This window comes from Poecilia reticulata, linkage group LG6, assembly GCF_000633615.1.
Source record: "Poecilia reticulata strain Guanapo linkage group LG6, Guppy_female_1.0+MT, whole genome shotgun sequence".
Classification (NCBI taxonomy): Eukaryota; Metazoa; Chordata; class Actinopteri; order Cyprinodontiformes; family Poeciliidae; genus Poecilia; species Poecilia reticulata.
The window spans coordinates 13,412,758-13,440,698 of NC_024336.1; the positions used below are offsets into that span (position 1 = coordinate 13,412,758).

The 27,941-nt window shown below is 41.2% G+C and overlaps 1 protein-coding gene and 1 long non-coding RNA gene across 11 annotated transcripts in view; one reads left to right on the forward strand and one right to left on the reverse strand.

Moving 5' to 3' along the window:
- Positions 1 to 27,941, forward strand: part of frmd4a (FERM domain containing 4A) — a 113,226-nt gene that overhangs the window by 38,600 nt on the left and 46,685 nt on the right. For 2 of the 9 annotated variants that reach the window (XM_008411278.2, XM_017305245.1), the window contains exon 1: positions 13,712 to 14,266. The exons of 3 other annotated variants lie outside the window; for them this stretch is intronic. In XM_008411278.2, the coding sequence (XP_008409500.1) occupies positions 14,099 to 14,266 (168 nt within the window). In that variant the 5' untranslated portion in view covers positions 13,712 to 14,098. Of the gene's footprint in view, positions 1 to 3,361; positions 3,832 to 13,705; positions 14,267 to 27,941 lie in introns of those variants that run through there. 4 more of the 9 variants (XM_008411283.2, XM_017305246.1, XM_008411279.2 and 1 more) reach the window with 4 other exon arrangements.
- On the reverse strand, positions 191 to 27,739 carry LOC103466015 (uncharacterized). Of its 2 annotated transcripts, none has more exons than XR_533906.2 (3): positions 27,574 to 27,739; positions 22,859 to 22,937; positions 191 to 571 (listed from the first exon to the last, which is right to left on the reverse strand). It is a non-coding gene; the product is annotated as an uncharacterized LOC103466015 (long non-coding RNA). The 2 variants fall into 2 exon arrangements; XR_533907.2 differs by lacking the exon at positions 191 to 571 and adding an exon at positions 15,958 to 16,081.

The window sequence follows — 27,941 nt, forward strand, 5'->3', positions numbered from 1 at the left end:
CACATCTAGCACCCCATTCAAATCTGCAGCTACCGACATAATAGACTGATGATTTTCCCATTGGAATGACATATTCTTATTCCAATATAAGCCATAGATGGCTGCATGATTGTGGAGTGTGAGGAAGGCCCTATAAAACCATATCAAAGTTATAAACACAGTACATTGAATATCAGTTCATTTTGTTGGTGCCAGTGTCTAACATGTTAATCARCAGCAAAAATGCAAACCCTGATCCTCAGCCACACATGCGTCTCGATGTGTGGGTGAGCAGATGTGAGCCGTGAGCGACAGAATTTGACCAGGACAACCTGTCCCAGAGATACAGCAAATCTCCAAAAAAAAATAAAAAATTGTCCTAGATTTTGCAGTTAGTCACACACATGTCCTTGATTCCTCGCGGCCTATCCGCAACCGTTTCTGAGCTTGTAAACTTCTTTCCGATGCCTTCGTATGCAGACGGTGCTTCGAGGACGGTAATTGAAGTGGAAGCACCCCTGYGGAGAAGTCACATTGATTGGTTCTGGACTGATAAAAGGGTGGCAGGCCCCCTCTTTCTGCTCATCTTGGTCTGTGGAGACGGAGGAAAAAAAACAACATGGAGCTAAAGAGCACAAATGGAGATGTACAGTGAACACGGAATTGAATTACACTCTTGGGGTGGAACTGTTAAGACTGAGCTGTTTATCTCTTAGCCTCGCAATGTTGCCGTAACACAATACCTTGCAATTTGTGGAGCTTCGAAATGCAAACATTTAGCTCAACCCCCCTTCCTTCCCTGATTGTGATGGGCAGAGTCTAACTATAGGGCAATTCCATAAACACGCACTCGCTCCCACACACACACGCAATCAGGAGCTGGATGAGTCAGGCAGCCGTGGGCAGAGGCAGGCAGAGTTATCAGGGTAAATTAATGCAGAACAATGCCAGAATGGCACAATTTAGAACCACTGCGTCTTGTTATTACAGCTACAAACAAAGACTCRGCAGATACAAGGCAGAAATAAAACCCAAACAATCCAGCAGCTTCCCCCCCTCTCATTAACACGTCTCATATTCAGGGAGTAATTCCTTTGTTTTCTTTTATTGTCTGTTTGTATCTGCATGTTTTCTTTCTATTCTTAGCTCAAGGTTCATTTTGAGGACAGCTGCATTTTGTGCACAAGGCAAATTGCAGCTTTTGAACGTTTTTCTGTTTCACCACCAGGGTGAAACCAGTTTACTTTTTTTTTTTTTTTTGCATATAAACTAAGCAGAGTTGTGTCGTCCTATGATCTCTGTGGAACAGCAGCAGGAACTGATCTTTGTTGAGATCTTTTTTAACTTCTTCCACAAACAGTTTTTCCACAAAGAATCAGAAATGATTCATTGTTTTAAGTTTGTTTTTTTTCCAATCTCCTCCACTTCAGTTAGTCTTTTCTGAGTTCTGYCTGTGTGCAGACAGAGTTTATAAATATCCCGTCTGATATTTTTCATGTAGGCCACAGTCACTCACTCACAGATGTAGGACATGGTGTTGAATAAATAATGCTTACTGGGGATTACCACTGCAGATTATTTTATTCCTATCTGTTTGTCGCTACACCTTAGCAAAATGTGGGTTTGAGCCCATGTTTGACACGCATAAAAGCACGTAGCCGCAGAGCCTTGGGCTTCTTACTTAGAGGAAGGGAACATGGGTGGCTTCGATCTGAGATCCAGCGGTCAGTCTTCTGTAACCAACCAAACATTTGCATTCTGCAGTGATAGAATATATTCATCCTTCCTTATGTTTTGCCACATTACAAAGACACAACTTTAATGTATTTGAATGGGATATTAGGAAACGGACTAACACATGGAAGCACAATAATGAAGAGGAAGGACATGGTTTTTAATTTCATTTTTAGAAATAAAAAAGAATTTTAAAAAAATCATACATTTTCAGAACTTTAACACCATGTCTTAAACAGCAGCAGTTACAGCTGCAGTTTTTCATGCAGCTCTACTTGCACATCTAAAAACAAGCAGTTCTTTTGACTCTTTGCAAATGAGCACAAGCTCATTGGAACTGAACAGCATCTGTGAACATCAGTTTTSAAGTCTTGCTGCAATTGACAATTGGATTTGGGTCTGGGCTTTGACTGGGACACTGGATGTAGCCTTAAGGCTTTTGTGCCATTTCACGGTTAGCCTCCACTCCTGTCTCAAGTCATCTGCATCCTGTAACAGATGACATCCATCCATTTTCCCCTCTGCTCTGACCCACWTCTGTGCCTCTGCTGAAGAAAAGTCACCTCACAGTATGATGCCACCTTCATCCCATTTCACTGTGGGGAGGGTGTCTTCAGGATTTTTGCACAGTGTCACTGTTTGACCTGTATGTAGGCCAGTAAAGATAATTGGTTCCACTRTATTCCATGTAGGCAAATCAAGGAAAGGGAGTTTAAAACTCAGACACACAGATGCAGATTTTTATTTGTTAAACAACTTTGAAAATGTTGCTCTTCATCTGCTTTACAGTTATGAACAAGCATGAGTTTGTCTATCTAAAATATTCAAAAGTACAGTGAAGTCGGTGGAGTTAAAGTGACAAGGTGAGAGAATTTAAGTTGTGAATACTTTTTCATTCATACCGTGTATTTGTTCCCCAACCGTACATGCAAGTCAACATCCAACATCATTGCCTCTGTGTAAGATGTGTATCAATACTCGACTGTCAGCTGATTGAGTTTGGTTAATCAGCTGACAGCTGAGTATTGATGTCCTCAGGCGAACAGAGCCCACCAGTGAGTGATGATGGGAATATGACAGTAAGTCACTTGGAGTGGCTGTAACTCATGACTCCAATAGCTTTGATGGACATGTAAAGAGTATAGTGATGGATACAGGAGACTGACTCAGCTGAACGGGGTRCTGATGCTCCCTGYGGCTATCTGTGACCGGACGTACCCTGAAGAAAAACTACAGTCACTGCTCTTTGGAGAGCAACATAYGKAAAATGTCTCAGTGTTTCCCTGAACAAATTCATTCTACGGTTTGGTTCTGCTTTCAGGAGCAGTGGGCATGGTTGACTGCAGGGATGTGTGTTTGTCTGTATGTGACATATTCCCCCATTGGATGTGGGATTTCAGAGATAATCTCCCCTCCAGATGGCAAAACATCCCATATTCCTTTTGAGGTTCCCCACGTGATTCCCTGTGTAAGGGTTGGGTGTGTGGGTGAGAGAGAGAGAGAAAGTAGTGGGGGTGTTTTTTTTTTTTTTTTGCTCCAAAAATTATTATGGTGTCATGTGACACAAGTGCGTATGCTAATAAGAGCTATAACGTCACATTAATCCAGTGACCTGGTTAAGCCCCCATCTGAAGGAAGTGAGTCTGAGTGGGAGGGAGGGGAGCTGTCGGAGCAGGAGAAGAGAGAGGAGAAGGGAGACAAAGCGCGCTCCCTCTCCCTCCCCTGCAACACACTCTTACACACACTCATTCACCTCGTAAACGGCAGACTGAAGCAGAGCTGGAGACGGAGGAGAATGGCCAGTGTTTTGACAGGAAGGGGAGCCGGAGCAGAGAGGGGCTCTCAATAGGACCAGAGTTGAGAGTTCTGCACATCCCACACTTTCCTTCTTGTCGCACACACACCCACGCGTAAAAACTCGCGTGAAGCACGGCTGTCAGGCTGGACGGGACGGCGAGGACACCCACTTCGTACACGCACACACATGCTCGCACGCCCACAGAGACGCAGACTCTGGAGCGTACCATGGTGGTCCAGGGAGCTGTGACACCCGGGAGGACCCGCCGGCTGATGCTGAAGCTGCCGGTGGGGACTCTCCGGAGGAACAGCGGAGAGAGGGTAAGAGGTTCATCTGATGTCCTTTCAACCTTCGACCTTAACTTTGCGTTGGGGTTAAAGGTCYRTCTGTGTGACAGTGCTTGCTTGTGCTGCTTTGTGTTTGAAACGGGATTTGAAAAGGTTCTTGGCTAATCCAGGGAACCGTATTAGATCTGAGTTGGTGGAAGGCAAGTGAAGAGCAAAGCTTTTAATCTCTGCTATGGACAATACTTCTCGGTGTTCCCTTCCTGTCAGGATGAGCCTGTCAGTCTGTGGAGCTTTCAGCCACTGCAAATGTATACAACTRCTGTCCTCGGATTCAAGGTTACACGGAACTCTCTCGGAGGGGAAGCCACCTCTGACAGTGCATATAAACCGGCATGAGACATGAGATTTTCTTTCTTTTTTCTTATTTTTATCAACCTAAACCACACATAGCCTGAAGTGCAGCATGGCTCTGAGTGCTGAGCGCATTACATGCTGGAAGTCAGTTTGTTTCTGCTGTAGAAGAGAAGCTTCAGTGTTCAGGGGCTTTTTGTGTGACTGGTGGGCGTGCTCTAAAGGCCAAAGATAATAGTTAAGCTTAGATACGGAATGTGCATTCACGGTTACCCTTTCTGTCAGTTTCAAAAGACAGGTTGCAACGTGCCGTGGCTTTAGCTCTTTAGAAAACATGTAGAGAGCTAACTATGAGTGAGGAGAAGAAAAGTTTGCAGCTGTGTGAGCGTGTTACCCCCAAAAAGGGTTCATTTTGTGATGCACACTGGTGCTCTTTCATGTTGTAAACGCTGGTATTAAGTGAATCATAGTTAAATAGGGCTTGCGTCCAGGTGATGAGCGATTCGGGCTTAAGTTATACCAGACAGCTAGCTCTAAATCATGAGGTGCCTGGAGGATCAAGCAGAAAAAGAACAGTGCCTTTCTTTTGTAATCCAAGTCTCTTGATGCATTGTAATGTGAGTTTGTTCATGTTTGAAAAAGTTCTGACTCCAACTAGCATTTTGAGGTYTGCAGTGTTTCACTTTGTGGTTCTTTGAGTGCACACAAAGATTACAGTGGTACACACAAGAGCACACACACACTATACATGTGATTATAAAATCTGCTTTCATTTTAATAAGCCCAAGCTCACATTCCCCTAACTTGCCTGCTTCCTTCTTTGACACAAACGGCACTAAAATCGTTATTCATCCTTGAGCTGTGCTAAAGTAATTCAAGTTTAATACATAAATTATTCTTTTTTTCTAAGAGTTACTGGTGAAGGAAGGAATAATGATTTGAACAAATCTGACCAGAAATTTGATTGAAGTTGATTATTCTGTTTGATTCAATTGCATTTTCCATTTAATGCAACTCAGCTTGTGCCTATAAGGTTGTCAAAAATATCATCCATCCATCCATCCATCCATTTTCTTGCACCCTTTTTTCCCTCAGTGGGGTCGGGAGGGGTGCTGGTGCCCATCTCCAGCCAACGTTTCGGGCGAGAGGCGGCGTACACCCTGGACAGGTCGCCAGTCTGTCGCAGGGCAACACAGAGACATTTATAAATTAATYAATGATGCAAAAAATGAAAATGTTTGAAATTCTAGTTTGCATGAAAATGATACACATTGAGTGTCTTCACCATCTGTGGCAGCAGTTTACCTGAACAGTGATGGTCGACAATCCAAACAGTGAGCTGGTGCAGGAGGTTACAAACTCTTGTGCCATTGCAAGTGTGTGAACAGAAGATCGTTTGCAATTCTTTCAATTTTTTTAATCAAAAAGGAAAATCAAAAAACAAACATTAATAAGTAAGAAATAAGTAAAGTTATGTAAAACACTTTATAATGTATGTGCTACATTTGTTAACAAGAATAAATGTTTTATATTTTGCTTAAAGAGTCAAGCTGAAAAAAACTGTCCAGAAATTACTCACTCTAAATGATCACCAAATAAAATGCGACACAAATGACCAGAAACAGAAATTGGACAGATCAATACAATTGCATTGACAAGGTCATTGTTTACACTGTTGAGAAATCCAATTACCTTTTTAGCTGAATCCAAGRCACATGTTTCCATGAAGGACGTTAACAGGTCTGGCAACTGTGATCTTGTCTACAGTTTAGTTTTTATAACGTGAAGCCGCACACTTCAGTAAATTCCYTAATCTTAATAACTGCTGACTTTTCTACTACTTATTTGGACTAATTAGAACAATATTCAAGATGTTTATGAGACATAACAATACTTGAAACAAATTCAGMTGTATTGCAAATGGTTCAACATTTTTGAATGCTGGTGCTGCAGATGCTCTATTGAATATTGTCCACTCTGTCCAGTCATGTCACCTTAATGACCAGTGGGAACTGCTCAACATTTGAGTTGAGTAGCAGTAGCCATTGGCAATCACCTTAATTAAAAGAGAAAAGCAGATCTCCACATACTGAGAGGAAGGGTCTCCGTTGCTCTTTCACTGATTGGATTCCCTTTTCCTGCCTCCTATTATTCTTKTAACCAGCTGTGTGCTGACAGGTTGAAGGCTTGGGTTACTTGCAATGATTGACATAAATATGTTTTTTTTTGTTTTTGTTTTTGTGCCAGAAATGAAACTATGCTCTTTTGAAGTATTTGCTTTATAAACGATAAACACTCAACTGACTATCTATATGTTTTTCCATCGGCTCACAAGTGAAGCAAATTGTCCAATAAATTGATAAAGAGGTCTTTCTTTGTTCCACAGTGGCAAATAGCCTATGTGCTATAATGTACCATTCTGAGAGACAAGCAGGCACTATGTCTTTACTGAGTCACTTAAATACTTTCACTTTTATGCTTCACTTCAGCTTTGTCCTGCTCTGACTTGCCATGTTTGATAACTTTGTTCGTTTTTGTCTAATCTTTGCCAATCTCGGACTTGTCCAAGTGCAATAGGAGCTGTTTGTGGAGTGTTAAGTTGTAWKWSWMWTACAACTTAACAACTTAACATGTATGTAATGTATGTATATTTTCTGTAAAGCTGTTGACCTGGCGGTGTGGGTGGTTGTGATGGAAACATTGAACTGCAAGCTTCTCGATCATCAAATTAAGCCTTGTTTTTCATATCCTTGAGCATTTTTCTATGAACATGCATGCCGTTTTTTKTCGGTACTCATCCCCTGATAGCGTAACTTTAGAGTAGTAACAGGGCACAACACCATTTGTCACCCATTGATTGAACCAGTGCACTGGCTGGGTGTGGATGGCACATCATCTCCAATGAAGCATCATTTGGACCAGTTCTGATCCACATTGTGTTAAATGAACTGGCAGGATTGGACAAATTCCAAGCTGTGTGTGTGATTACTAGCGTAATACATTTCCTTTGTAAATATTTGCAGTAGTTGATGAAATTATAAACTTAAACAGCCCTGAGACGTGATCTCTGACCTTGCTTTACTCTTCATTTCAGGACTAATTTCCTCCTATGACACCTTATCACTTCTTCCTGATCCTGACGTTAAGGAATGCACTCACACAAAAGTAAACAAACGGGCTGCTAGCTGCCAGGCGTCCACTGCTCCGAGAATTTACTTACATTCCTACGAATTTGTAATATTTTCACAAAATCTCTCGCTTTAAAAAAGCTTAACTAATCCTTTAATTTTGCAGAATACAGACATTTAAGTAAAACTCTAACAAAAKCGACTTAACGTCAACAAATATAGTGTTGCATAATAATTCAGCATTATAATAAACATCTGCTAAAAGGGTCGCAGCTCTATGACTAACCCATGTTACATAAACTCACATAGGACATTTGTCGACTACAGACTGACAAGGACTTTTCAGACCCTTTAAGTAAGAGTGGCAACAGAAGAGCTAAAAGTACTTAGATATTTGAAAAGCCCTAAGTGTTTAATATAATGACAAATTGTGCAGTTAGTGTTGAAAGTTTAAAACAGCTCCTTTTAAGGGGGGGTGTTTTGTGTTTAGATTGCCTTTGAGCAGTTAGAATTAGGATTATCTCCCGCCTTTGTTATCCTGGTATCATGTTAAGCGTCTCAACTCTCTTTTTTGGGGGAAATTAAGMTGAAAACAAAACAAACAAAGGGAAGCGGGGCTGCGATTAAGTCAGGCATGTGTGTTTTTATGTGCATGTTTTTGTGTTGGTTTAAATTTTAGGATCAACTGCTCTCCATGGAAACATGTTGTTGTCAGGGCACCGAAGTAGCGGCATTGAGGGTAGAAAGGTGGGAGTTCCCTCACATGCACATGTTTACGAGGCTCCCTTTTAGCCGGACAAATGCAGCAGACAAATGTGATTTAGCATTATCCAGAAGCAGACAGACAGGTGATGAGGCAGGAATACCAATCGATTCTTGTTACCTTAAAATGTGTTTTCTGCACCAATCGCAGGGAAGGTCAGCGCTGGACTCCGGCAGTCCGCGGGTCAAGCCACTGATGTTATTGTCTCGACATTAGTCAGAATGCATCAAAGCTCTTGCAAAGTTAACGTGTCGGCTAATGCTCTGCAACAACGAGCTGCATAAGTTTAGGTTTAATTTATTTATCGCTCCCCCACCCCCGTTAGTGCGGATCAGTTTCGAGCTGTTGGGCCTGCAGCTCTGCTTTGCCTTGCTACAGTATTGATTCCCTGGGATTTCAAAATGCCCGCAGGACTGTAGATGAGGGCCGTGGTCAGTCGGTCCAATTAAAAACAAAAAGAGAAGGCGGAGAGATTGTGGAGGAGAGAAAGAGAAACACCTCCTGAAGGTCTTGTACCACACCCTGTTTGGCATGAAAAGGGACCCCCCTTTTCTCCCCAAGGCTCAGAGGAAGGAATGTTATTGAGTCAGTGAGGGCAAAAAAAAGAGGGGGGAATGGGATAGCGGGGACTCTCGCCCTCTTGTCTTTCATCACTGTGAGGTAATGTTAATTTTCCCCCCATCCAAAACCAGCCCACAGACCTATAGGGACATGACACAGCTGCGTGCAAGTTCAAAGTAAACCCAAATGCTGCTCTAATAAATGTGGAGAGGATCTCCTACTGACTGTGGGCACAGGCTGAAGGCGGTGAACTGCTGATAATGTGTTTTCTCTATGGAGACAGGCTGCCAGCAGGGTAGCCATGGTGAGGTAGGACTCTTGTGTCCACTGCCAAAACATCCCCCAATGGATGGATGGATGGATGGATGGATGGATGGATGGATGGTCGGAAAGACGGCTGTTTTTGTGTGTTCTCAGTCACTGTCGCCTTCATGCAGAGCTCAAAACAATCTCATCATTATATCTGCTTCTATGTTCTCCCACATGACAGCATGGGATCCTCTAAAGAGCAAGACTCCCAAAAAATTYGAAAGAGGAGAATTTGACGGGTTGATGGGAAAGAATCTGAATTCCGTCTGCCCCGAAACAGGATGTGGAGAACCCGAAATGTTCCTTAAATATCCCCGGCACAATCTGTGCCCTTTGTTCCACAGAGATAACATGTCTCTGTGAGAATGAAGGCACTGGCTGTGACTCACCCACATGAAGGAGTTTATTCATAGTTGGAGTGTGTGTCAATCCTGCAATGACAGTGTATGGGGCATAAGGAAGAATAGGTGGAGAGGGTGTATGAAGAAAAAAATATATTTTTATAAAGATTTCTCAGACTCAGCTGAAGATGGTGGAGGCAGCAGGAGTGTGTGCATGCGTGTGTGTGTGTGTGGATGGAGTTGATTGGGTGACAAAGAGAAACAGAGCGGGGAAACGGTTGCAGTCTGTTGTTTTCCAGTGGGTGTACTGCAGTAACACGGTAATCCTCATTAATATTTATCTGCCAGGCAAAGTGGAGAGAATGATTAGCTCATGAGGGAGAGTTTGCGTACGTCCGTGCAAGCATTTTCCTGAGTGAACCCCCTTCTGGGCGTGCTTGTGTTATATTAAAGACTGAAACACATAAACTAGGTCATCTCTGACACTTAGGAGGCAAACAACTCCCAATTCTTCAAAGGTTTTATGTCATCATGGGTGTGTTTTCTTACTCAAATTACTACAACCTGAAGCCTGTAGAAAATGTTTCCTAAAAAATAAACACACAGAATCCCCCCCGCTGTCATGTTTCTCTTCAGCTGCATTATGTCATCGATTTCCCCGCTTGCACCTCTAATACGATCACATTAAACAAGACTGATTGGAATTGAATTTCAGCCCTGGCTCCGTGTCACTTGCAATCTTTCTTTACTTGACAGCTAACACAGCGTGGGCTGAGAACAAACTTATAACAAATTAAACCTGCTCAAGCCGGAGCCGTGCTGTCRCAGATAAAAGAAAGACAACTGTTCTGGTGGATGTGTGCATCTCTGCTGATAATTTTCTGTGTAGATGACCCATTTCCCTCTGCCGCTCTCCGGCGTTCGCCCCCGTCTCTGACTCCCCTGCACTCCAGTGTAGCATGCATGAGTGGAGATCAGAGCAGGAGGAAGATTGAGAGATAGGGAGAGACGAGAGGGGCAGATTAAAGAGGCAAAGAGAGAGAGAGAGAGAGCGGCAACGTAGGAGGCACAGGGAGATTACACAGTGAAAGTTAGCTCCTGGTTCTCCTGTGTCCTGTTTGTGTCAATGAACACAATTCATCATAAAAGCCCAGATGTCACTGCTATGTAACCCTGTACAATATGTTACATGTTTTAAATACCATTCTGACTGTTTAATTGAAAAGCAAATATATGTACTCTGGGTTTCAAATTCTTTTTCATTCAAACAAGAAATTTGTTTCTAATTGGAGAATATGTTGATACAATTTTTAAAAAGTACTTCCAAGGGCAAGATAACAAAACAAAGCAACGAACTCAGTAAATCCAATTAATTTAATGCTTTTCTTTTAACACCACTTTTTAACGTGTTTGTTAAAGATACAGTTGGTTTCTGACAGCCACACCACTGGGCCATTCTAAAGCCCCAAATAGTTGCCTTCTGCTCTTCATTTTGTTTCTATGGTCATAGTCAGTCAGCTGACACRCTGTCGCTTCAAGTCCCAGCCCTGTTTTGACCTTTCCCAGGATTCAGCAGGACACTGTAAACACATAGAATCATGGGAACGGTGCACTGTCATGCCTAAGCCCTYGTCTCCCTCCCCATCAGGGCAAATATTTACACCCTGTTATAAATTATAGCGGCCCAAAAGCATCTCCAGTCAAGGCCCGCTTCTTTTTGGAAAATTCACACCGTAGGGTTAGGTCACATTCCTCATAKGCTTCTCAAGACACTAGTGATGGTACAACAGAAAACAAGGCYCTAGTTGGTTAAATAAGAACATTAACTTTATAATTCTTTAAAATATACTGAAAAATATGAAGGAACCAAAAAAATAATAATCTAAAGTTGTATCTAACCTGGAATAATGACATTATCAAAACCTCTATCTGGCTTTTAAGCAACAGACAACTAACTGTCAAACACAATTAAATATATCAGATAAATATATACCAGCTCAGCAGTCAAGGAACAGCCTCTTTGGTCTTAAACAATGTTATGAATGACAGAGGTCCATAAAAGCTCACTAAAGCTATGTAGAGTCAGACTGGGTTTTATGAAAGAGCAAAAAATTACTTTATGGTACATTTAAAGTGAAATCTCTATTTATAAAATCTTTCCTATAATACTATAGCAGAAGAGATAAAATAAATTATTTGTTTGTCTTTTCTTTGTTTTTATTTTAAAGGTTACAACTGAAATAAAATAGATCCTACTGGCTTTCAGGACACGAATCCTGAGTTTTAACTCAGCTCTCAGTGTTTCAGCCTTTTCACCACTCATAAAACAGAAACCATTTATAATTCAGGACATATTTTTTAGCTGCACCATCAAGCCAGAGTTTACAACAGACTTGGAACAAGTTTCACACATTACACAGGACCACCGATGTTCTGAGCACAGATCKTATATTGGGGTTTGTCTTGCCTCCATGTGGCCATTGTTGCAAATTGGTGTGTAAGAAATTATAAGACTGCTCATTTCTGTCCCAATAAACACAGTAATTATATAAGCCTTTTTCTCTTGGCTGAGATAATATACTTTCCTATTAAATAGGTCAGATGAGGATATTCAGTCCTGGGAATACTGACTGAGAGGGGAAGAAAAAACAAGTCCATTTTATGTTGCAARCATCCTGACGAAACTCCCAGTGCTGTCAGAAGCAACATGCTCTTGTGTTTGAGATGGTATGACGTTGTTTGGGATTTTTTTTTTTCCATTCGGGCTGCGTGAAGAGTTATGTTAAAATAACCCTTCAACATTTAAACATTTAAAATCCTCATAGATCTGTTGAAGTACAACAGCCTGAGCGGCTCCTGTTACACTAGCGCCATCATATGCCTGAGCAATGAGTTTCTCCTTGTCATCATTGAAAAACGATTATTCAGACGTTCCAAAAGCATGGTATYTATTAAATCACACATTGCACTTGCAAGAAAGAAAAACGGTCTTGGACTCCACRCTGCAAATCAACATATCTTAACACATAGACCAGCTGTGTCTGTGTTGAAACAACAGTGGTCTGTTTCATCAGCTTGGATGGCGACACATTTGGCAGTACTGGACTCATTCGATATATGTCCCCTGCTGACCGCCATCATGCACTCCAGCAGCAGCAAATTCTGCACAGTTTTGACATGCCATTAAAAACARCAGCGGTTTCCAGGTGCTCCTCAAATACTCCATGTACTRAGGCTAGAAAACCCACTAAGCCACAGAAAACACCAGACCCCTCATCTTCATTTTTTTTATTGCATGGCTAACACAAACACTCCACAGAMCTTCACAAGGCTTGTAAGATGGGAAAGAATGTGACACTTTCAGCTGACCTGATCATTCTGCTGCCAAAGTGCTAGCCTATAACTTTAATCCAACAATGTGGGCACATTTACCTGCCAAAACKTTGAAAAATTTCACACAACTGTCAATGTGGATCTTGGRCGACCAGTGTCTCTACACCCTTTTGAATAGGTGGCCCATACTGGTGGCTCCTTCTGYTCTCCAGGCTGTGTTATCTTTGTTACCATCAGAGTAAACAAAATTTAGGGGAAGCAGCTTAAGGCACTTACAACCTCACAGTTTACCAGTCATAGCAACTCTGTGAAAGTCCTTGAAGACATGCCCTTGGTGAAGAAACTGTTTGATATTTAATTTTGGTCTTGGTTTTCATCATCGCCAAAACGATAAAATCAAAATTTGTTTGACGATCCGATTGAGTTTCTCCAAGCATCAGCTAGATTGACATTAAATGTGATTATGTGCACGATTACTGTTTAGACGTAACTGCTTGACATGTATGACGTAATTATGTGGGAAGAGGTCGCCCTCTGGAACCTAAAAGTAATGTGTTTCTGTGTTTGAAAGGTGACAATAAATTGCATTAAAGTCATTCAGAAGGTCTGGGGTGATGAGGACTTTGACCTCTGTTGTCCATAAAGGGCGGGACTTTACAGGGTGTTACACTGACTGGACAATGACACTCCTCTTGAGTTGCTTGCTGCCCAGTGAACGAACCACGCATGCATAAAATCCTAATAGAATACTCTAATACTTGTAGTAGTAACGCAAAGCATTATCAAAAAGATGAAATAATGTGGATACTTTTTCAAAAAACACTGTATGCCTTAGCTTGAAAATTTGTGAGTCCACATGCAAATGTGTGTCACCACCRTAGTCTGAGAATGATGAACAAACAGTTATTGTCCAGTTGGAGCAGGTGCGTGAGAGGTGTTCAGCTTGTAAGCACATCCCTCTGTTCTGGAAAACAAACACCGTGAGAGAGAAAGTGAGAGGACCGCTCGCTCTCTGCAGTTTGACGGAGTGCATGTCACTTTAAAACCAAGTGCCCGTCAGASAAAAACTGTGCGAGGCACCGCACTTCCTTAGTGGGAATGTTTGTGTTWGTGGCGCTGAGGCCAACGGGCAAAAGCTGCTTTGCTTCAGTTTAAGGAAGAAAGAAGAGAAAAAGGAGAGAGACAGCAATGACTACTAACTGTGTGAGACTGGGACGGTGGGAATAACTGGGTTTGACCTTCAGGACACATCAAATAATTTCCAGGGAGACGGAAGACCAAGAAGGACAGAGATGACCAGTATTAACTTTGTTTCCAGGGTGGACGGAAAGACTATCTACTGGAGTTAAATGGCACCAGGAGGACACTAAAAACTGCTGTTACACTTATTTCATTGCCTTATCCTCAGTGTATTTTACTTTGAGTTGTTCGCCTGAGAAAATAAAGCTCTGACATCTGGATTCCTCTCTGCCATAAACTCATCGTGTCATAAATGTCGCAGAGTTAGTTTGACAATGGAGGCTATTTTATTGGGTCTAGACGACATGGTCTGTACGCGTCGAGGTCTACTGTGGACTCTCACCTCCACAGCTGTCCAGCGAGTTTGTGTGCATGCCAGGAATCTTCCGGGGGCCCTGCATCTATTTCATGCACACAGATGTGTTTCAAGACCTCTTTACCAGGTAAATACCTCCARTACMCAAGAAACATGGGCTTCTTCGTGGTTTCAAGCTGGCATCTCTCAGTACCCATCCACTGCCAATACATTTTTAATCAGTTTTSTCTTGGAAAGTGGTAAAATGTCAATTACATTTGCTACAGTGGCACCTGGAAAACAAACTATTATTAATAGATGATGTGTCATTCTTGAGTGTCAATACTTGAGACAGAAGAAAACAGCAACAGAAGAATCAGAAAACTGAAGGCCARGTTTATTCTTCAGGAACTTGAAGAAATCAAACTTGATTTGACTGAAGGTCAAACCTGGGTTAGAATTATTTTTACTTATGTTCTTTTGCAACCTTGGAATCAGCTTTTGCTTTGCAAATACTGTCTGTAGAGTTCTTTTGTTTTTTGGCTAACAGGAAGTTGTGTTGCCAGGCTCTTCATAAAGGAGCTTGTAACCAAGCTGTTAAGCTTGAATGTGTAACTATGGTCGTTAAAAAGGTAGACACTTAACAATTGCATGGTTTTCTTGCCCGAAGTTCTTTTCCTCCCTGAAAACTTTGGATTCTTATTTTGCCTGTTTTCCTAAGTTTCTACATAGCTTTTTCATTATTCTAATTTCATTTTTGGAGTGACAATGTCTCCTATTTTTTAGTTTTTTCAAGCTATGATTCAGCAAAATGGTTGATCAGCATTCACTTCAGCATGTTCAAATCGGTACTTGCTGCTTTCATGGAGCAATTAGTATTCCCTGGGCATCCCAGCTGCCCTCTATGCAGATGGCACCAGTAGAACAATCCCAGCAGTCTGAGAGAGAGGCTCTCTCTGGGGCTGTGTGAGGACAAAGTTGCACTGCTTTGGTCAGTCTGGTCATTAGAACATAAAGTTTAACCAGACATCTCAATACATCATGTATAAAAATACATATTTTTTTCCCACTGCCTGATATCAAACTTGTATAACAAGTTTGGTCAGTTAGAATTACTTAAATTATTTCTTTTCAGTAAATGCAAGAATAATAGAATATTTTTCTCTTTGTCAATTCATTTGCTTGGTATTTGAAGGAATCTCTTGTATGATTTGGGTCAAACATTTTGAACATCAGCTCAGGTATGCAGGCCTACATTTCATTACAAGTTTTCTTTGGAACTGGGATCAGGGCTTGGTCATGGTCACTCAAAAAACACTGACTTCATTGTCCTTCAGTCACTTTCTGACAAGATTCTTTTGGTCATCAAAGACCCATTGGTGCCAAAATCTTAACCTTCAGGCTTACAACTAAAATCTGATGCTTGGACATTTACAAATATTGTCTATTTCACATGATACCATCTACTTTGTTAATTRTGCCAGTCCYTCCTGTAGCAAAACATCTACACAACAAGATTCTGTCACCCCTATACTTCACAGYTGGTTTAACATGCTCAGGCTCGGGAGCTTATCCCTTACACTTCCAAATCTTCCAATTGTCATTTCATCCAAATATTTTAATTTTTAGTTCYATCAGACCACTGGACATGTCTTTGAAGGTCTTTGTCTTCCTTGCTGAGTTACCTTACAGGACATGCTAACAAAAAAACTGAAGTTGAACCTAATTTAATGTCAAACAGTGAGGGAAAAAAAAATATTCTGTGCACAGCGTTTCTTACATATCTGGTTTCAACTGTACATGCACTCTAAGATAAACACACTCACACACGCACCCCCGCCRTGTGGGCTTTCCTGCTTTTTTCCTATGCATTCTTCTTTGCTCTCGAGAGAGGAGTAGCTGAGTTGTTGTTTTGACTTTTGCGTTTAAATGTGGTCCGATGTAGCTCCTTAGACTAAGCATCCTAAGGGGGGAGAACACAATCAGAGGAAGCTGCAATTATTTTAAACATCATCCTTAGTTAACACCCCCTCCTACTTTAGAGACACGGCCAATCAGTAAATCAGCTTCCAGCTGCTCTTCTTGGAGTAATTCCACTGAAGCGTTTTGACAAGTTACCCGCCTTTAATACAGAGAGATATATTCCAAGGTGGAGCGATTAATAGTGAAGAGAGTTGCATAGGTGGAGAGGGAGGGGGTCAATGCGTCAGGAAACAGGATGGAGATCCTCCTGCCTTCTATATAACAGTTAATGAGAAACGCAGCCTTACAAAATCAAGACACACAGGGGAGACAGACCGACATAAACTGAGAGGAGTTTAACTTTGTCAACATATTTTGTCAATTTTCACTCTCTGTCTTCTTCTCTTGCTCCTTTGAAGTGATCARAGTCTTTCCATATTTGTCGTAATTCCTCCCAACAACAAACTTTCTGTTTTTCCTTCCTAAATTCTTTCACTTTTTTAGTCCAGACTGCCAGATAAATCCATCTCCGGTATCCAAGTAGCCCAGTCCGTGTCCCTGGTCAAGATATTTTACAACACCTAAGGGTGTGCRTTACACCTGCAGTGCTTTGCATCTTTGTGTGAAGCAGCATCCCGTGTGATGAAGCTGCAGTGCTACACCAACCAGCAGATTTGAACCATTTGTAAAATGTTATTTGTTTGCACAGACATGCACTTATTTCCCTTTTGAGASCTCAGCCGTGTGTTTACACTTTCATACATCAGGCTGAGTAATATTGACTCAAYAGCCTCCAGTCACACATTTTCCTCTTGTGTTGTGACCCTGTAAAGAGGGTTAGAACCAGCAGGCGTGCCAGGWTGATGCTCTGCTGTGCTGTGCTAGACAATGTCTCTAGGTACTTATTTGTCATTTCTCGTGTTGTTTGGACTCACACTGATCTCAGCTGTGTGCATTGTATCTGTCCTTTGTCTCGCTCCCTCCCCTTTTCCTTGCAACGCACCCCCCCACCACCCACAGTCCCAAAGGAAGGATATCCTGCAAGCAGCAAGTGCAAGAACTATAACAAACACAGGTGGTTGGGCTTCCTTTGACTTGCAAGGATCATAATTACAGTGTCTGGCAAAAGTATTCATATCCGTTAATACATTTTTGTCAGGTTGCATGAGCAAACCTCTATTCAACTTTTGAGACAAAGCAACACAACGTAGGGCATAATTTTAAAATGGAAGAAGAAGGATACAAAGCTTTATTTTTTTATGGTTAAACATTTYGGACCTTTTATGCTGATACACAKWCAAAGAAGTTGAACAAGGTGCTATGAAGATAAATGGAGATAAATAATGAGCAATCTTTCAGGAAGACCTTGTACAAGCTGCATTTTTTAGCAACATGCAGACAGCTGGTTTAGATCAGTGGACTGGTCCAATCAAAAGTCAGACCTAAACATAACTTGTGCTAAAACTAGACAATTAATGGTAACAAATGCTCCTCCAGTCTGACAGAGCTTGAGCTATTTTGCAAAGAAGATTTTCAAATAAATTAAAACTAGTGATAGACTTGCAGCTGCAACTGATTCTAAGCAAAACGTGAAAAAACATGTGGGATTTTTCTTCCATTTKACAGTTATATACTACTTTGTGTTGGTCTAAAATATAAAACATGAAGTTTGTGAATGTACATAAATAGATGAAAAAGTGTGAATACCTTCGTAAGGTGTCGTACCAAAACATGTTATCTTCTAGCTTACATGACCAACATCTGCATTATTTTGTTCTTAATAAATTGAAGTGACGTGAACAAGCTCTAGAGGGTTCATCATCCCTTTTTTTTTAAAAACTCAACAAGGTAAACATCCTACTTAAACTCATTTATTTCCTGTCACAACAATTACTAATAAGAAGAGCTGGCAGGAAGCTTGTTCTCCTAGAGGCCAAACAACAAACTTTGAGCCTATCTGTTACCTAGCAACGGTACCCCAGTGAAAAGTTTTATACATATTTAAAGTCTCAAATCATGTCCCACTGATCATGCATATTCATTATTCCCTGCCGCTTGCTTGTAGGCTGGCCTGCATGACGTGCACATTGAAAAGCAGGCCAGTTAACTCCCACTGAACTCATCTGGTCTGGTTTCCTGTGAGAACAGCTCTGTCATAAATCATATTCCTTATCCCATTGATGTGCGCCACTACGATACAAACCAGAGACAAACAGACACTAAGCATCTGAGTTGCTCAATTTTTCTTCTGTCATGGTCTCAGCTCACTTGTAGCTGTTCAATTAAGTCCTTTGTTTTGTGGTCTGGYGAGCTCTGGGCTCTCAGTCAAACCACGGTGGGTTTTTCTCTAAGCAAGTGGATTTCTTTAATGTTGGGTGGTTGTCAGCAACCTTTACTCGGTTACTTTTATGTAGTCCATCTGCCTCTCATGTTCACTTTATCATTCCTTTGTTCTCATATTCCACTGAAGCAACGGCCAACAAATGCCCCAGTGAGAAGTAAGTAAATACCCAGAATGGGGGAATCTGTGTTAATTCYCAGCTTTCCTCTGTTTTTTTTTTCCATGCTTCCCATCCAAGTAACTGTTGGACGAAGAATGACATTGAACTTGTGACTTCCTACTGAGGCATTTTGATCGTTACTGCCGTCTCCCAGCAGTCTTTACTCACTCTGCCAGAGTCATGATCTGAATGTGGGAAATTYTTTTCCCAGAACCAGCAGTGGGAACTTTTCAAAAGAGAGGYCATTTCCCCCCAAATTTTCCCTCTGCTTTGTTTATTTTATCTGCAATTTTCTAATTTGTTGGCAACTACCTTGAGGCATGTTTGTGTTTGATATCCTTGCACACACAGACACACATACATGCCTGAAGCCCAGCTGATGGCTAGAGCCATTTACAGTGTCCCCCTGGGGATACRACTCTATTTGCATAGTTTGTCTGGAAAATATTTCCACTGGTCCATTCCCAGATTTATCACATGTTTAGTGTGTGAATGTAATTGTGAGAGATCGTGTGTGAAATTGAAGCCAAGGYTTACTGGCATCTGAAAACAGGGTAAAGAAAATGTCTCCTGTGGAGATTCCTCAAAAGCTAAATTGTGCACTTTACTTTTTGCAGGCCACTCAATAAATCATAAATTGTGATCAAACATTAATCTTTCATATKTTGTTGATATGAACTTGTTTTATGAATAGCCTGCCGATTTACAGCATCTCAGCATTTTAAATATAAAAGCAGCAGCAGCAGCCCTTCAGTAGAAATAGCTCACTGAGTCAACATAGTGGCTTCGTACTGTAAGCGTCTTAGTCATCCCAGACTCTTAATTTCTCTGGCGACGTGACAGTTTGTCAGATTGCTTSATGAGATGGCAACTCGTTTGATTAATTGCATACTCGTGCACTTAAATCCATGTTGTGCAGCCAGAATCAGACTTCTCATTCTCCAAGTTTACTTTCTCTCTACAAATTTCTTCAACATTTTTTACATAAGAATGCCCTATTATGACTATGTGTAAGACGTTTTTAAGTATCATGTAAATTTATTAAAAGTAGAAAACCAAGAAATTACATTTACACAGTGAGTGCAGTCTACACAGACTGCAATGTGCTTTTTCTGGAGTGGCATACACCAGACTTTACGGAGCATCCAAATTTCCGCATTTGTCTCTGCTTGACTTGAACTAGTCCCGTACTTTCAACCACTAAAATAAACATGTATAACCTTGCTCAGTTATTAGTGAATCAGACTTTTTGTGTGCCGTATTTGGTTTGTATCTGCTGTTTAAATAGGGATGACCAATGACTGGTGTCAAATTTGTGCAATGAGCACTGAAGCTCTTGCAGACTGCAGCCAGAAACCGTGTTTGATTCTGGTCACATTTTAACATGATTTATTTGATTCACTATAAACCAGGTTAACATTGAGCAGCCTAGATGGTACATCTGGCAGGCACCCGTTTACATCTAAGCGTGTCTCAATCTTAGCCAAAGTGAATATTATATGAGGTTTCTTGAGGGTGGTCATCTCCTGTTGAATGATCTGATAGATTTAACTATGGCATTATTTGTGACGCTATAAGAGCTTACAATGTTTTAAGTTCAGAGGTTAGGGACTCTGTGTAGAATGGTAATCCCAGAGGATTACCATGGGAATCTGGTAAATATCTGAGGAAATCCCTTTGAGGGACTCCCACATCCTTTATTTCCATTGATATCATGTCCTCCAATGTTGGGTCTATGCGTGTTTGCCAAGTAGAAGTTTGGTCAGCTTTAAAAGACTGGGCAGCAAATTTTGGTATCTACATCTATAGGTCAAAAGAACAAAATATGTACATGTGCACGCTTGTCAAAACCTATGTAAGTTAAACATTTATTCATAATTTTAAGCTTTAAATAAACAGTTTGAAAGATGACAATCTGAAATGCCACTACTTGSAAGAGAATAGAAAAAAGTCAACCCCCTTCACATCTGTGACTGTGATTGATGGATTGTGTGTTTTTATTTACTGAGCTGACACTTTCTACCTATACCTTCAGACTCTGGTTCTCCTCAAGGCCAAATGGCCAAATGGAAGATATTTAATACCCTTACTGGTGACGGGATTCCCCTTAGACTAGAGAAATTGTGCCCACACTCACACAGAGAACACACACAGCTGCCAAAGGGCTCTCCCTGTAGATGAGCCGGGTCATTTTTCATTGCCCCACCTCAGAGGAATCAGGCGTGCAGAAATGGAGCTCGGCTACAACAAGCCAACACTATGGATTGATAAATCTTGACTGCAGAGCACTGTGGAGGGGATAACAGTTCCTTTTGGCTCCACTGTTAGTCAATACTTCAAAATAGATGCTGGAGGAAGAAGAAGGAAAGTCTCAGTCTGCACTCTGCTCACTTTGTCACATCAGATCTCTCATCACCAGCTGCTTTTTAATATTACTATTATTTATTATGCTCCCTCTATATGTCTGCCTACTTTATCTTTGTTTTTTTTCTCTTTTGTTCTCTTTTACCCTCCTCRGACGCTCCCCCTGTGAATTTCTTCCCTCTTTGTTTTATTGCTGAAACATGCATTTGTGTGGAGTAGGTGGAATGAGCAGAAGGGGGTTTATTATTTATTTTTTTAAATGTAATTTCAAGTGTCTATYGACATTCTAGACCAAGATTCTCTTTGCTATCCTGGGATTGTGATACTGTCATGAGCTTCTTTGTWTTATATTGTGAGGRAATACTTTTCTGGGTACTTCTACTTTTTGTGTTACAGTGCCTCCTCCTGCAAGCGTCCTACATTTCTGGCACAGTGTGCATGCAGAGTTGGCTGGGCCTTCTGAAAMATTGTCATGACAACTTTTGTTTGCCTTCGGGGGAGAGGCTGGCACTCGGTACATATTTGAACATCCCAGTGTGAATRGACTGATAGGTACTGTTGTTTGTAAATTCAGTGATTTCTATGTGACCCAGCGAAAGTAAGGCTATCTGAAAGCATAAAAATGTTAGAAGAGTTAAGGTTWGAAAATGCTGTACAAAGTCAGTGCATTGAGCAGTTTTGGCTTTTAATTACTCTAGTCATAAGTGTAAGTTAAGATACCATATTCAATATTTTTGKTTTATGGAAAATTGTTCACATACTCGTGTCTTCTATGTTTTATTTTTGGCAACAAAAATTATGTAATGTCCATGGAACAACAAAAATGAACCTATATATTTCTTCTATGAAGAACTTAGCACATCCTACACCTTAAAGGCCAACATTACCTCCTTTGGATGAAATAACTTCYTTGTTATTTCAATTAAGTAGTGGAATGCATTAAAACTGTGACAGACAATTTAAATAGTGTCTACAATGATTTTTCACCATCTAGCAGTCACTAACATCAGTCTAAAGAAAGCTTGACACAGTCCTCACTTTTAGCTGTGAGATGTTTGAGGGGTTTCTTGCCTGTCACCGGTAAGGTTCAATCAAATCGGGTCAGTTCCGGAGCACTAGCATATTCCTCTGTGAATATCTGATTATTGCCACCCACGTACATGCATACATACATTTAATCACACATGATGACAAAATCAGCCAAGAACAAAGCGTGCCAGGATTTTTTTCGCCTGTGCTTTTCTGCTATTTAGACCCCAGGGTACATGTTTAATTGGGTAGTGGAATGCATTAAAACTGTGACAGACAATTTAGATAGGAGTATGCAGACAGTTTTATTTATTATTCAACAAGATAAATGAGTAAAGTGTTTGGTATTCTATCCAGTCAAAGGGTTTCAAACAGAGGCTGTCACAGCTTGTCTGCTCGACTTCAGTCAGTGCCCTTGAGTTTGTGCCACAGGCTTTGTGTCCAACTTTGAGGGTGCAAGTGTGGGAGTAGGTCTATGTTGATATATGAAAACAAGCTAATACAGAAAACATTACAGTGAAGCAGAGGTCAAGAAGGAAGATTGTCCTAAACTTCAGGTTTTTGTTTATCCTAAGAGAAAAGCGTACACATTTTACTGATTTATGTGTGACAATCAAAGATAGTCTACATCACCGTGTCTCTGTGCATGCATTGCCGGTGGTATCAGTGTCACTGGGGTCTACAGTGATTTCTCCCTCTATGAATTATAGATGAAGAGAGGAGGTGTAGGGGTAAGAGATCCTTCCCCTGTGAACGGCTCAAACAGCCCGTCTACATCCTTGCAGATCAGCCCCAATAATCACTGAAGACTGTGTTTCATTTAGATAAAAGTCCAGAGTACATGACATCACTGGTACATGCTCGTCACAAAACACTGTGCTCACCTCATTAGTCTGTCTGGAGTGTGTTCACCCCTGCTACCTCAGCATCACTTCAGTACCCTCTCTCGGGTTCCCAGGTCTGCTGAGATCCATTTAATCAAAAAAACACAGAGGATAGGGAATATATTATGATAGGAATGCCCTACATAGGCATTTAAAGAATGTGTAAGAGAAGATACAAGATCAGGAGAGACAAAGTAACATCATAACACGACGTGTTCTCATGAAAATATAATTAAATTGAAGGAGAGATGGGTGGTGCTCAAGCGCAGATCCTTGAAATTACAACAAGCTGCAGAGCCTGTGTGTGCACCAAAGTGGTGATTTTCACTTAGATGGACGCACTGTGGCGCTGTGTCATAACGCTGTGCTCATGAAAGGCTTTTTTGGGCTTGGATATCATCTCAGGAGACGTATGCTGTGGACTTGTTTGAACTTTTTTTCTTCTCTATTTTAAAAATAAATCCAGGCGCTGCATGAGTGTTTGTGCACATCTATGTGACCCAGTATTTGTCTTACATTAGTGAAAGCAACAGAAACCATAGTCAAAACAAGATTATGGAACAGATAAAGAATAAAATAGAGCACGTGTAGACATGAAAACACTCATGGTACTTTGACAGACTTTTTTTTGGATGTGGTATAGCATTGTCATTGCAGTAGGATGTTCTAAAAAAAAGTCTTGGCATGTTTTACGCAGACAACATAGTTATTGCAAACTAGAATCTAAAAACACCACAATTCAATGAGCACTTAATTAGGAGCCGTTATTTAAGAGCTTAATTAAATGGCCTGAATAAACCTTATGACTTAGCTGTATCCCACCAATGCATAGACTTTATGCTTTGGGGCAGTAAAATGGGTTTTCAACCTCTGTCAATCAAAGGAGAAGATGGATTAGGAAAAGTTGCCAACTTCATAAAAATTTCTACATGGAGGAGTGCATTTTGCAGGTAATTTATATGGAAACTGCTATTAAAAGTTCATAAAATCATAAAGATCTCAATTCACAGCAGTGTGGCCAGAGAAGAACATGAACGCCGCTAAGTGATGGTTTTTAATCAAAAATTATAATTAGCTAATATTTCATATCAGCAGGTCAAAACTTCCCAAAAAATTGAAGATCAGGAAACATTGCATCTAATAGGTTGGTAATTTGGGGTCTTCTGGTTTCAAATGGCTTAAAAATACGGATCAAACAAAATCCACCGTACAAGGTGACTTCATATACCATGCTGGAGACTTCAACATTTTACAGCAGTATCCTCAGTGAAAGTGTCTGGGTAGTATTTTAAAAGGGATAATCATCTCCATCTGTCAGTTTCACTCAGTGTTGTGATTCTATGTAAAAGCTGTTGTGGGGGGTTGTGGTCGAACTCTGGGAATGGAGGTTTGTTGTAAAATGAGAACAAAGCAGAGCTGAATACAGAAATATCTCCAGTTTGTTTGAAGAGCCAGTATGTTTCTGATTTTCAAAAGGGGCCTAACTGGAACCATATTTCTGTCCAAAGGACACTCGTGGGTAAGGAAGGGTGGAGTGCAGAGACACATACACATGCATGAATGTGCACACTTGAACAAACAAAACAGATCTATCCCGGTCAGTCGTTTCTCCAGACATTCCTGGCTGCCTTTCCATGACCCTCCCTGCTCCTTTGCACTATGCCACCACCCGAAATGCAACGTAGAGAAGGCAAGGGTTTCAAGCTCCTCTTTCTTTTTATTAGTATTATTAGTATTATTAGATCCCATTGAATTGTCTTGTGCTTTTATGTGCCTTCTATTTTAATCTCACCTGCAGCACACTGGTTGTGGGAGCTGTACCATTAATAGCACTGACAAGCCTCTTCAACTCTGGAAATCTCGTTGTCATAAATTACATCATGAGACTGTGTGTATCACACTCTGTGCTCGCTTGGAGTGTGAGGAGCTCGAAATTGTTTATTTGGCCTCCATAAATATGGAGGGAAAGCAGACAATTGAAGGCAGAGCAACTCGGAGAGCAAACAAGTGTGTCAGTCTCAGCTGCCTACCGCAGCGTCCCACAGACAGGGTTCAAGGGATTCCTCATACTGCCTCAATTAACCGTTCTGTTGTGTTTATATTATGCTTCACCGTTAGAAGTTAACTTTTCGAGGAAAGATCACGAGCCGTATTGACCCACCACGACTGTTGTGTGCTCACATTGTTAATACCAACCCACCATTCAGATCTTTCCACTCTGGACACAATCTTCTGTTGAAATACACCAGATCAGCACCTCATTACAACCGCAGTCTAGCCAAAAATAGAAGTCCACTGGCTCCATAACAAAAGTCAGTCACAACTGTTAGTCATTCACCCTAATACTGCCTGCAGGTCATGGAAAAGGGAAGCATGGAATAATTTGGATAGAGGGTTAAATACTGAAAAGATTGGATTCTCAAAATCAGAAGCATTTTTTACAGTTGCTTCCACCCGTGCTTCCTGCCTTTCTTTCCTCCTTGTTGTAGTTGCTGAATTTGCCTCCTCTCACTCAGACTCCAACTCTTATCCATTTCAAACAGGAACTACAATCCATCAGCTCACTTTGGCTTTTCCCCCTGTCCTCACAAGCCTTGTCCCATTTCCCCACAGAGAACTTTTCCCTCATTTCCCCCCCATCTTTCTCCATTTAACAACTGGGTCCTTGTCAAATAAAACCGAGGAAGCTACCAATAAAAGTGGAGATATGTATTTAGTTGGTGAATGAAAAAGAGAAGCCAGTGTTTATATTAAAGCCAAAGAAAGAGTCATCTGGAGATGTTTAACTTGGACAGGCCAGTTTCCGGTGTCTGGAGCAGGCCAAAAATATCCAGAAACAGAAAAATCCATCAAGGGGTGGGGGAAGAATACTCCTCCTCATTTCTCATGTGACCTGTTACATTTAGCTAACTAAGCTGAAATTTGGGATTGCAGAACGCTCTATGGCAGCGACAGCATGCCAAGAACATTAAATTTAACTGTCTTATTGCTTAACGTCAGAGAAGGAAATATTTCTGGTGAAGATTAAGTCCAAATTTCAGACATGTTGCAACTTTATTTGGCTGAAACGAATGAGTCTGAGAAGGCAAACAAATAAACTGGTCTCTGATGCTGCATGCTTTACATATGGCCTTCCACTGTTTTCCTAAGACAACGTCATTTTCATATATGAAAAAGACTTCTCGAGTTATTCAGACAAGCTTGTGTAGTCTTACAGGCTCAAACGTGCTTCTATCCTACACATTTCTATTTATTTGTCATACCATAAAACTGGTTGTATTTTGGCATTTTACCATCTTGTGGTTTCAACGGCTCCTGCACAGCTGTGTAAGGGGAAAACAAGTGCCCAATTTAGGCTACAGAAAAAAAGAAAAAAAAAATCTCAGACTAACGGCTGCAGTGGGATGAAGGCCAGTATTTAGCTCTAACCTGAGAGCAGGATCTGTGTTTTGGTGTAGACAGGACAAAATGAGGTTGAATTCTCAGCCAGTGAAGATGCAGACTGTGTGCATCATAAACAACTCTGATCCAGAGGCTGTTTTTGAAATGGGACACAAAAGGTTTTACTGAGAAAGGACAACGTTTTACTGAGAATGGCACAAGTGCTAATAAGTTAGCTGTCAGATGCAAGGCTAGGTTCACCACCTAGCCTTGGTGAACCTAGTTGTACATGATATTGCTGTTGGTGTCTGAGGTGTGTTTCTTTTCTTTTATTTTTCAGTTGTTTTTTTTTTACATTTTTTTTTCCAAGGAGATACAGGGGAGTGTCAGGACTGAATTTGATCTAGTACCTTATATAATCCATAGGGATTTTAGCCCATTTTGAATTTTCTATTGGGATTAAGAAAAATGTTTAAAATATTATTTTCAATTAATTATATGCAATTAGCAATGTGAGTATGTACCCTAACTCATTCCCCTTTACTAAACTTTGCTTCATACAGAGGGAATAGACCAGTGGTCCCCAAACTACGGCCCGCGGGCCGGATCCGGCCCGCCTCCACATTTGGTCCGGCCCCGTGAACAATACCAGAGAGCATTCAGATTTTTTTTCATATATTGTATTTTCCACATATAAACCATATGCGGCTTTTTCTTCAACCACCAGGGGGCTCTTTAGGTGTTTTGCTTTGCGTGGTGCATTGCTGCCATCTGTTGGACTTTTAGGGAACTGGTTGACTTTTATGTTATTTAATCGGTTGTTTGCTAGGGTAGAGCAGATGAACACACGTGTTTGCTATGAACGCCGCATTCCAGGTCGAATTCTTCGAAGCAATGGCTGTAAGTAGCAGCTTATACTTCAAAATGAGCCTTTGTGTTAACATATGAGGAATTCATTTTAAAGCTATACTAGTCAGTCCCAGTGACCGTTTTACTAACGGTTTTTGCCCATGTGCTTTCTGGGTAAAAATCAATCGAGAAACGCGCGCGCGCACCCCTCTCCCCCCACCGTCAACAATTTCTGGCAGCACAGGTGATAAACGTGTAACACTTTTTCTGTTACAAACTCACCCCGGCCCCCCACCAGAGAAGGGAAAAGTTATGTGGCCCTCACAGGAAAAAGTTTGGGGACCACTGGTCTAGACTCCCAGCTATGGAGAAACGATTGCTTCTTAAAAGTTCCTGGAGGCATGGACTCTGTTTTAAATTTTACCCAATCGCTAATGTTTGTCTGTGAGGTATGTAAAGCGCCAGTTGGACTCTATGTAGCTTACCGGAAATTGCCTGCGTTGTTGACAACCATTCTCAACTCCTGCCAAGAGAGAAATGCCAATCTGAACAAGATGGCTGTTAATGTTGATTCAAAATTTGAACGCGTGGAACGGATGTACTACATGCCTCCGTTCACTTTTTCCACTGCCATTGCTGACTTCAGGCAGACTGCGCAGAAAATCGACGTCATCTTTCGCAACTTCGTCCTCTTCGCTGATTGGCCCGGTACAAATTGTACAGGAGGGATCCACACGACCGCCAAAAGACTTAGAGCGGCACAGCGCAGGAAGGCAATAGCCAAGCTAAGCCTCACCTAAACGGAGACATTAATCCAGCAACTACAACCGCAGTGAAGTTAGTTTTGAAACTA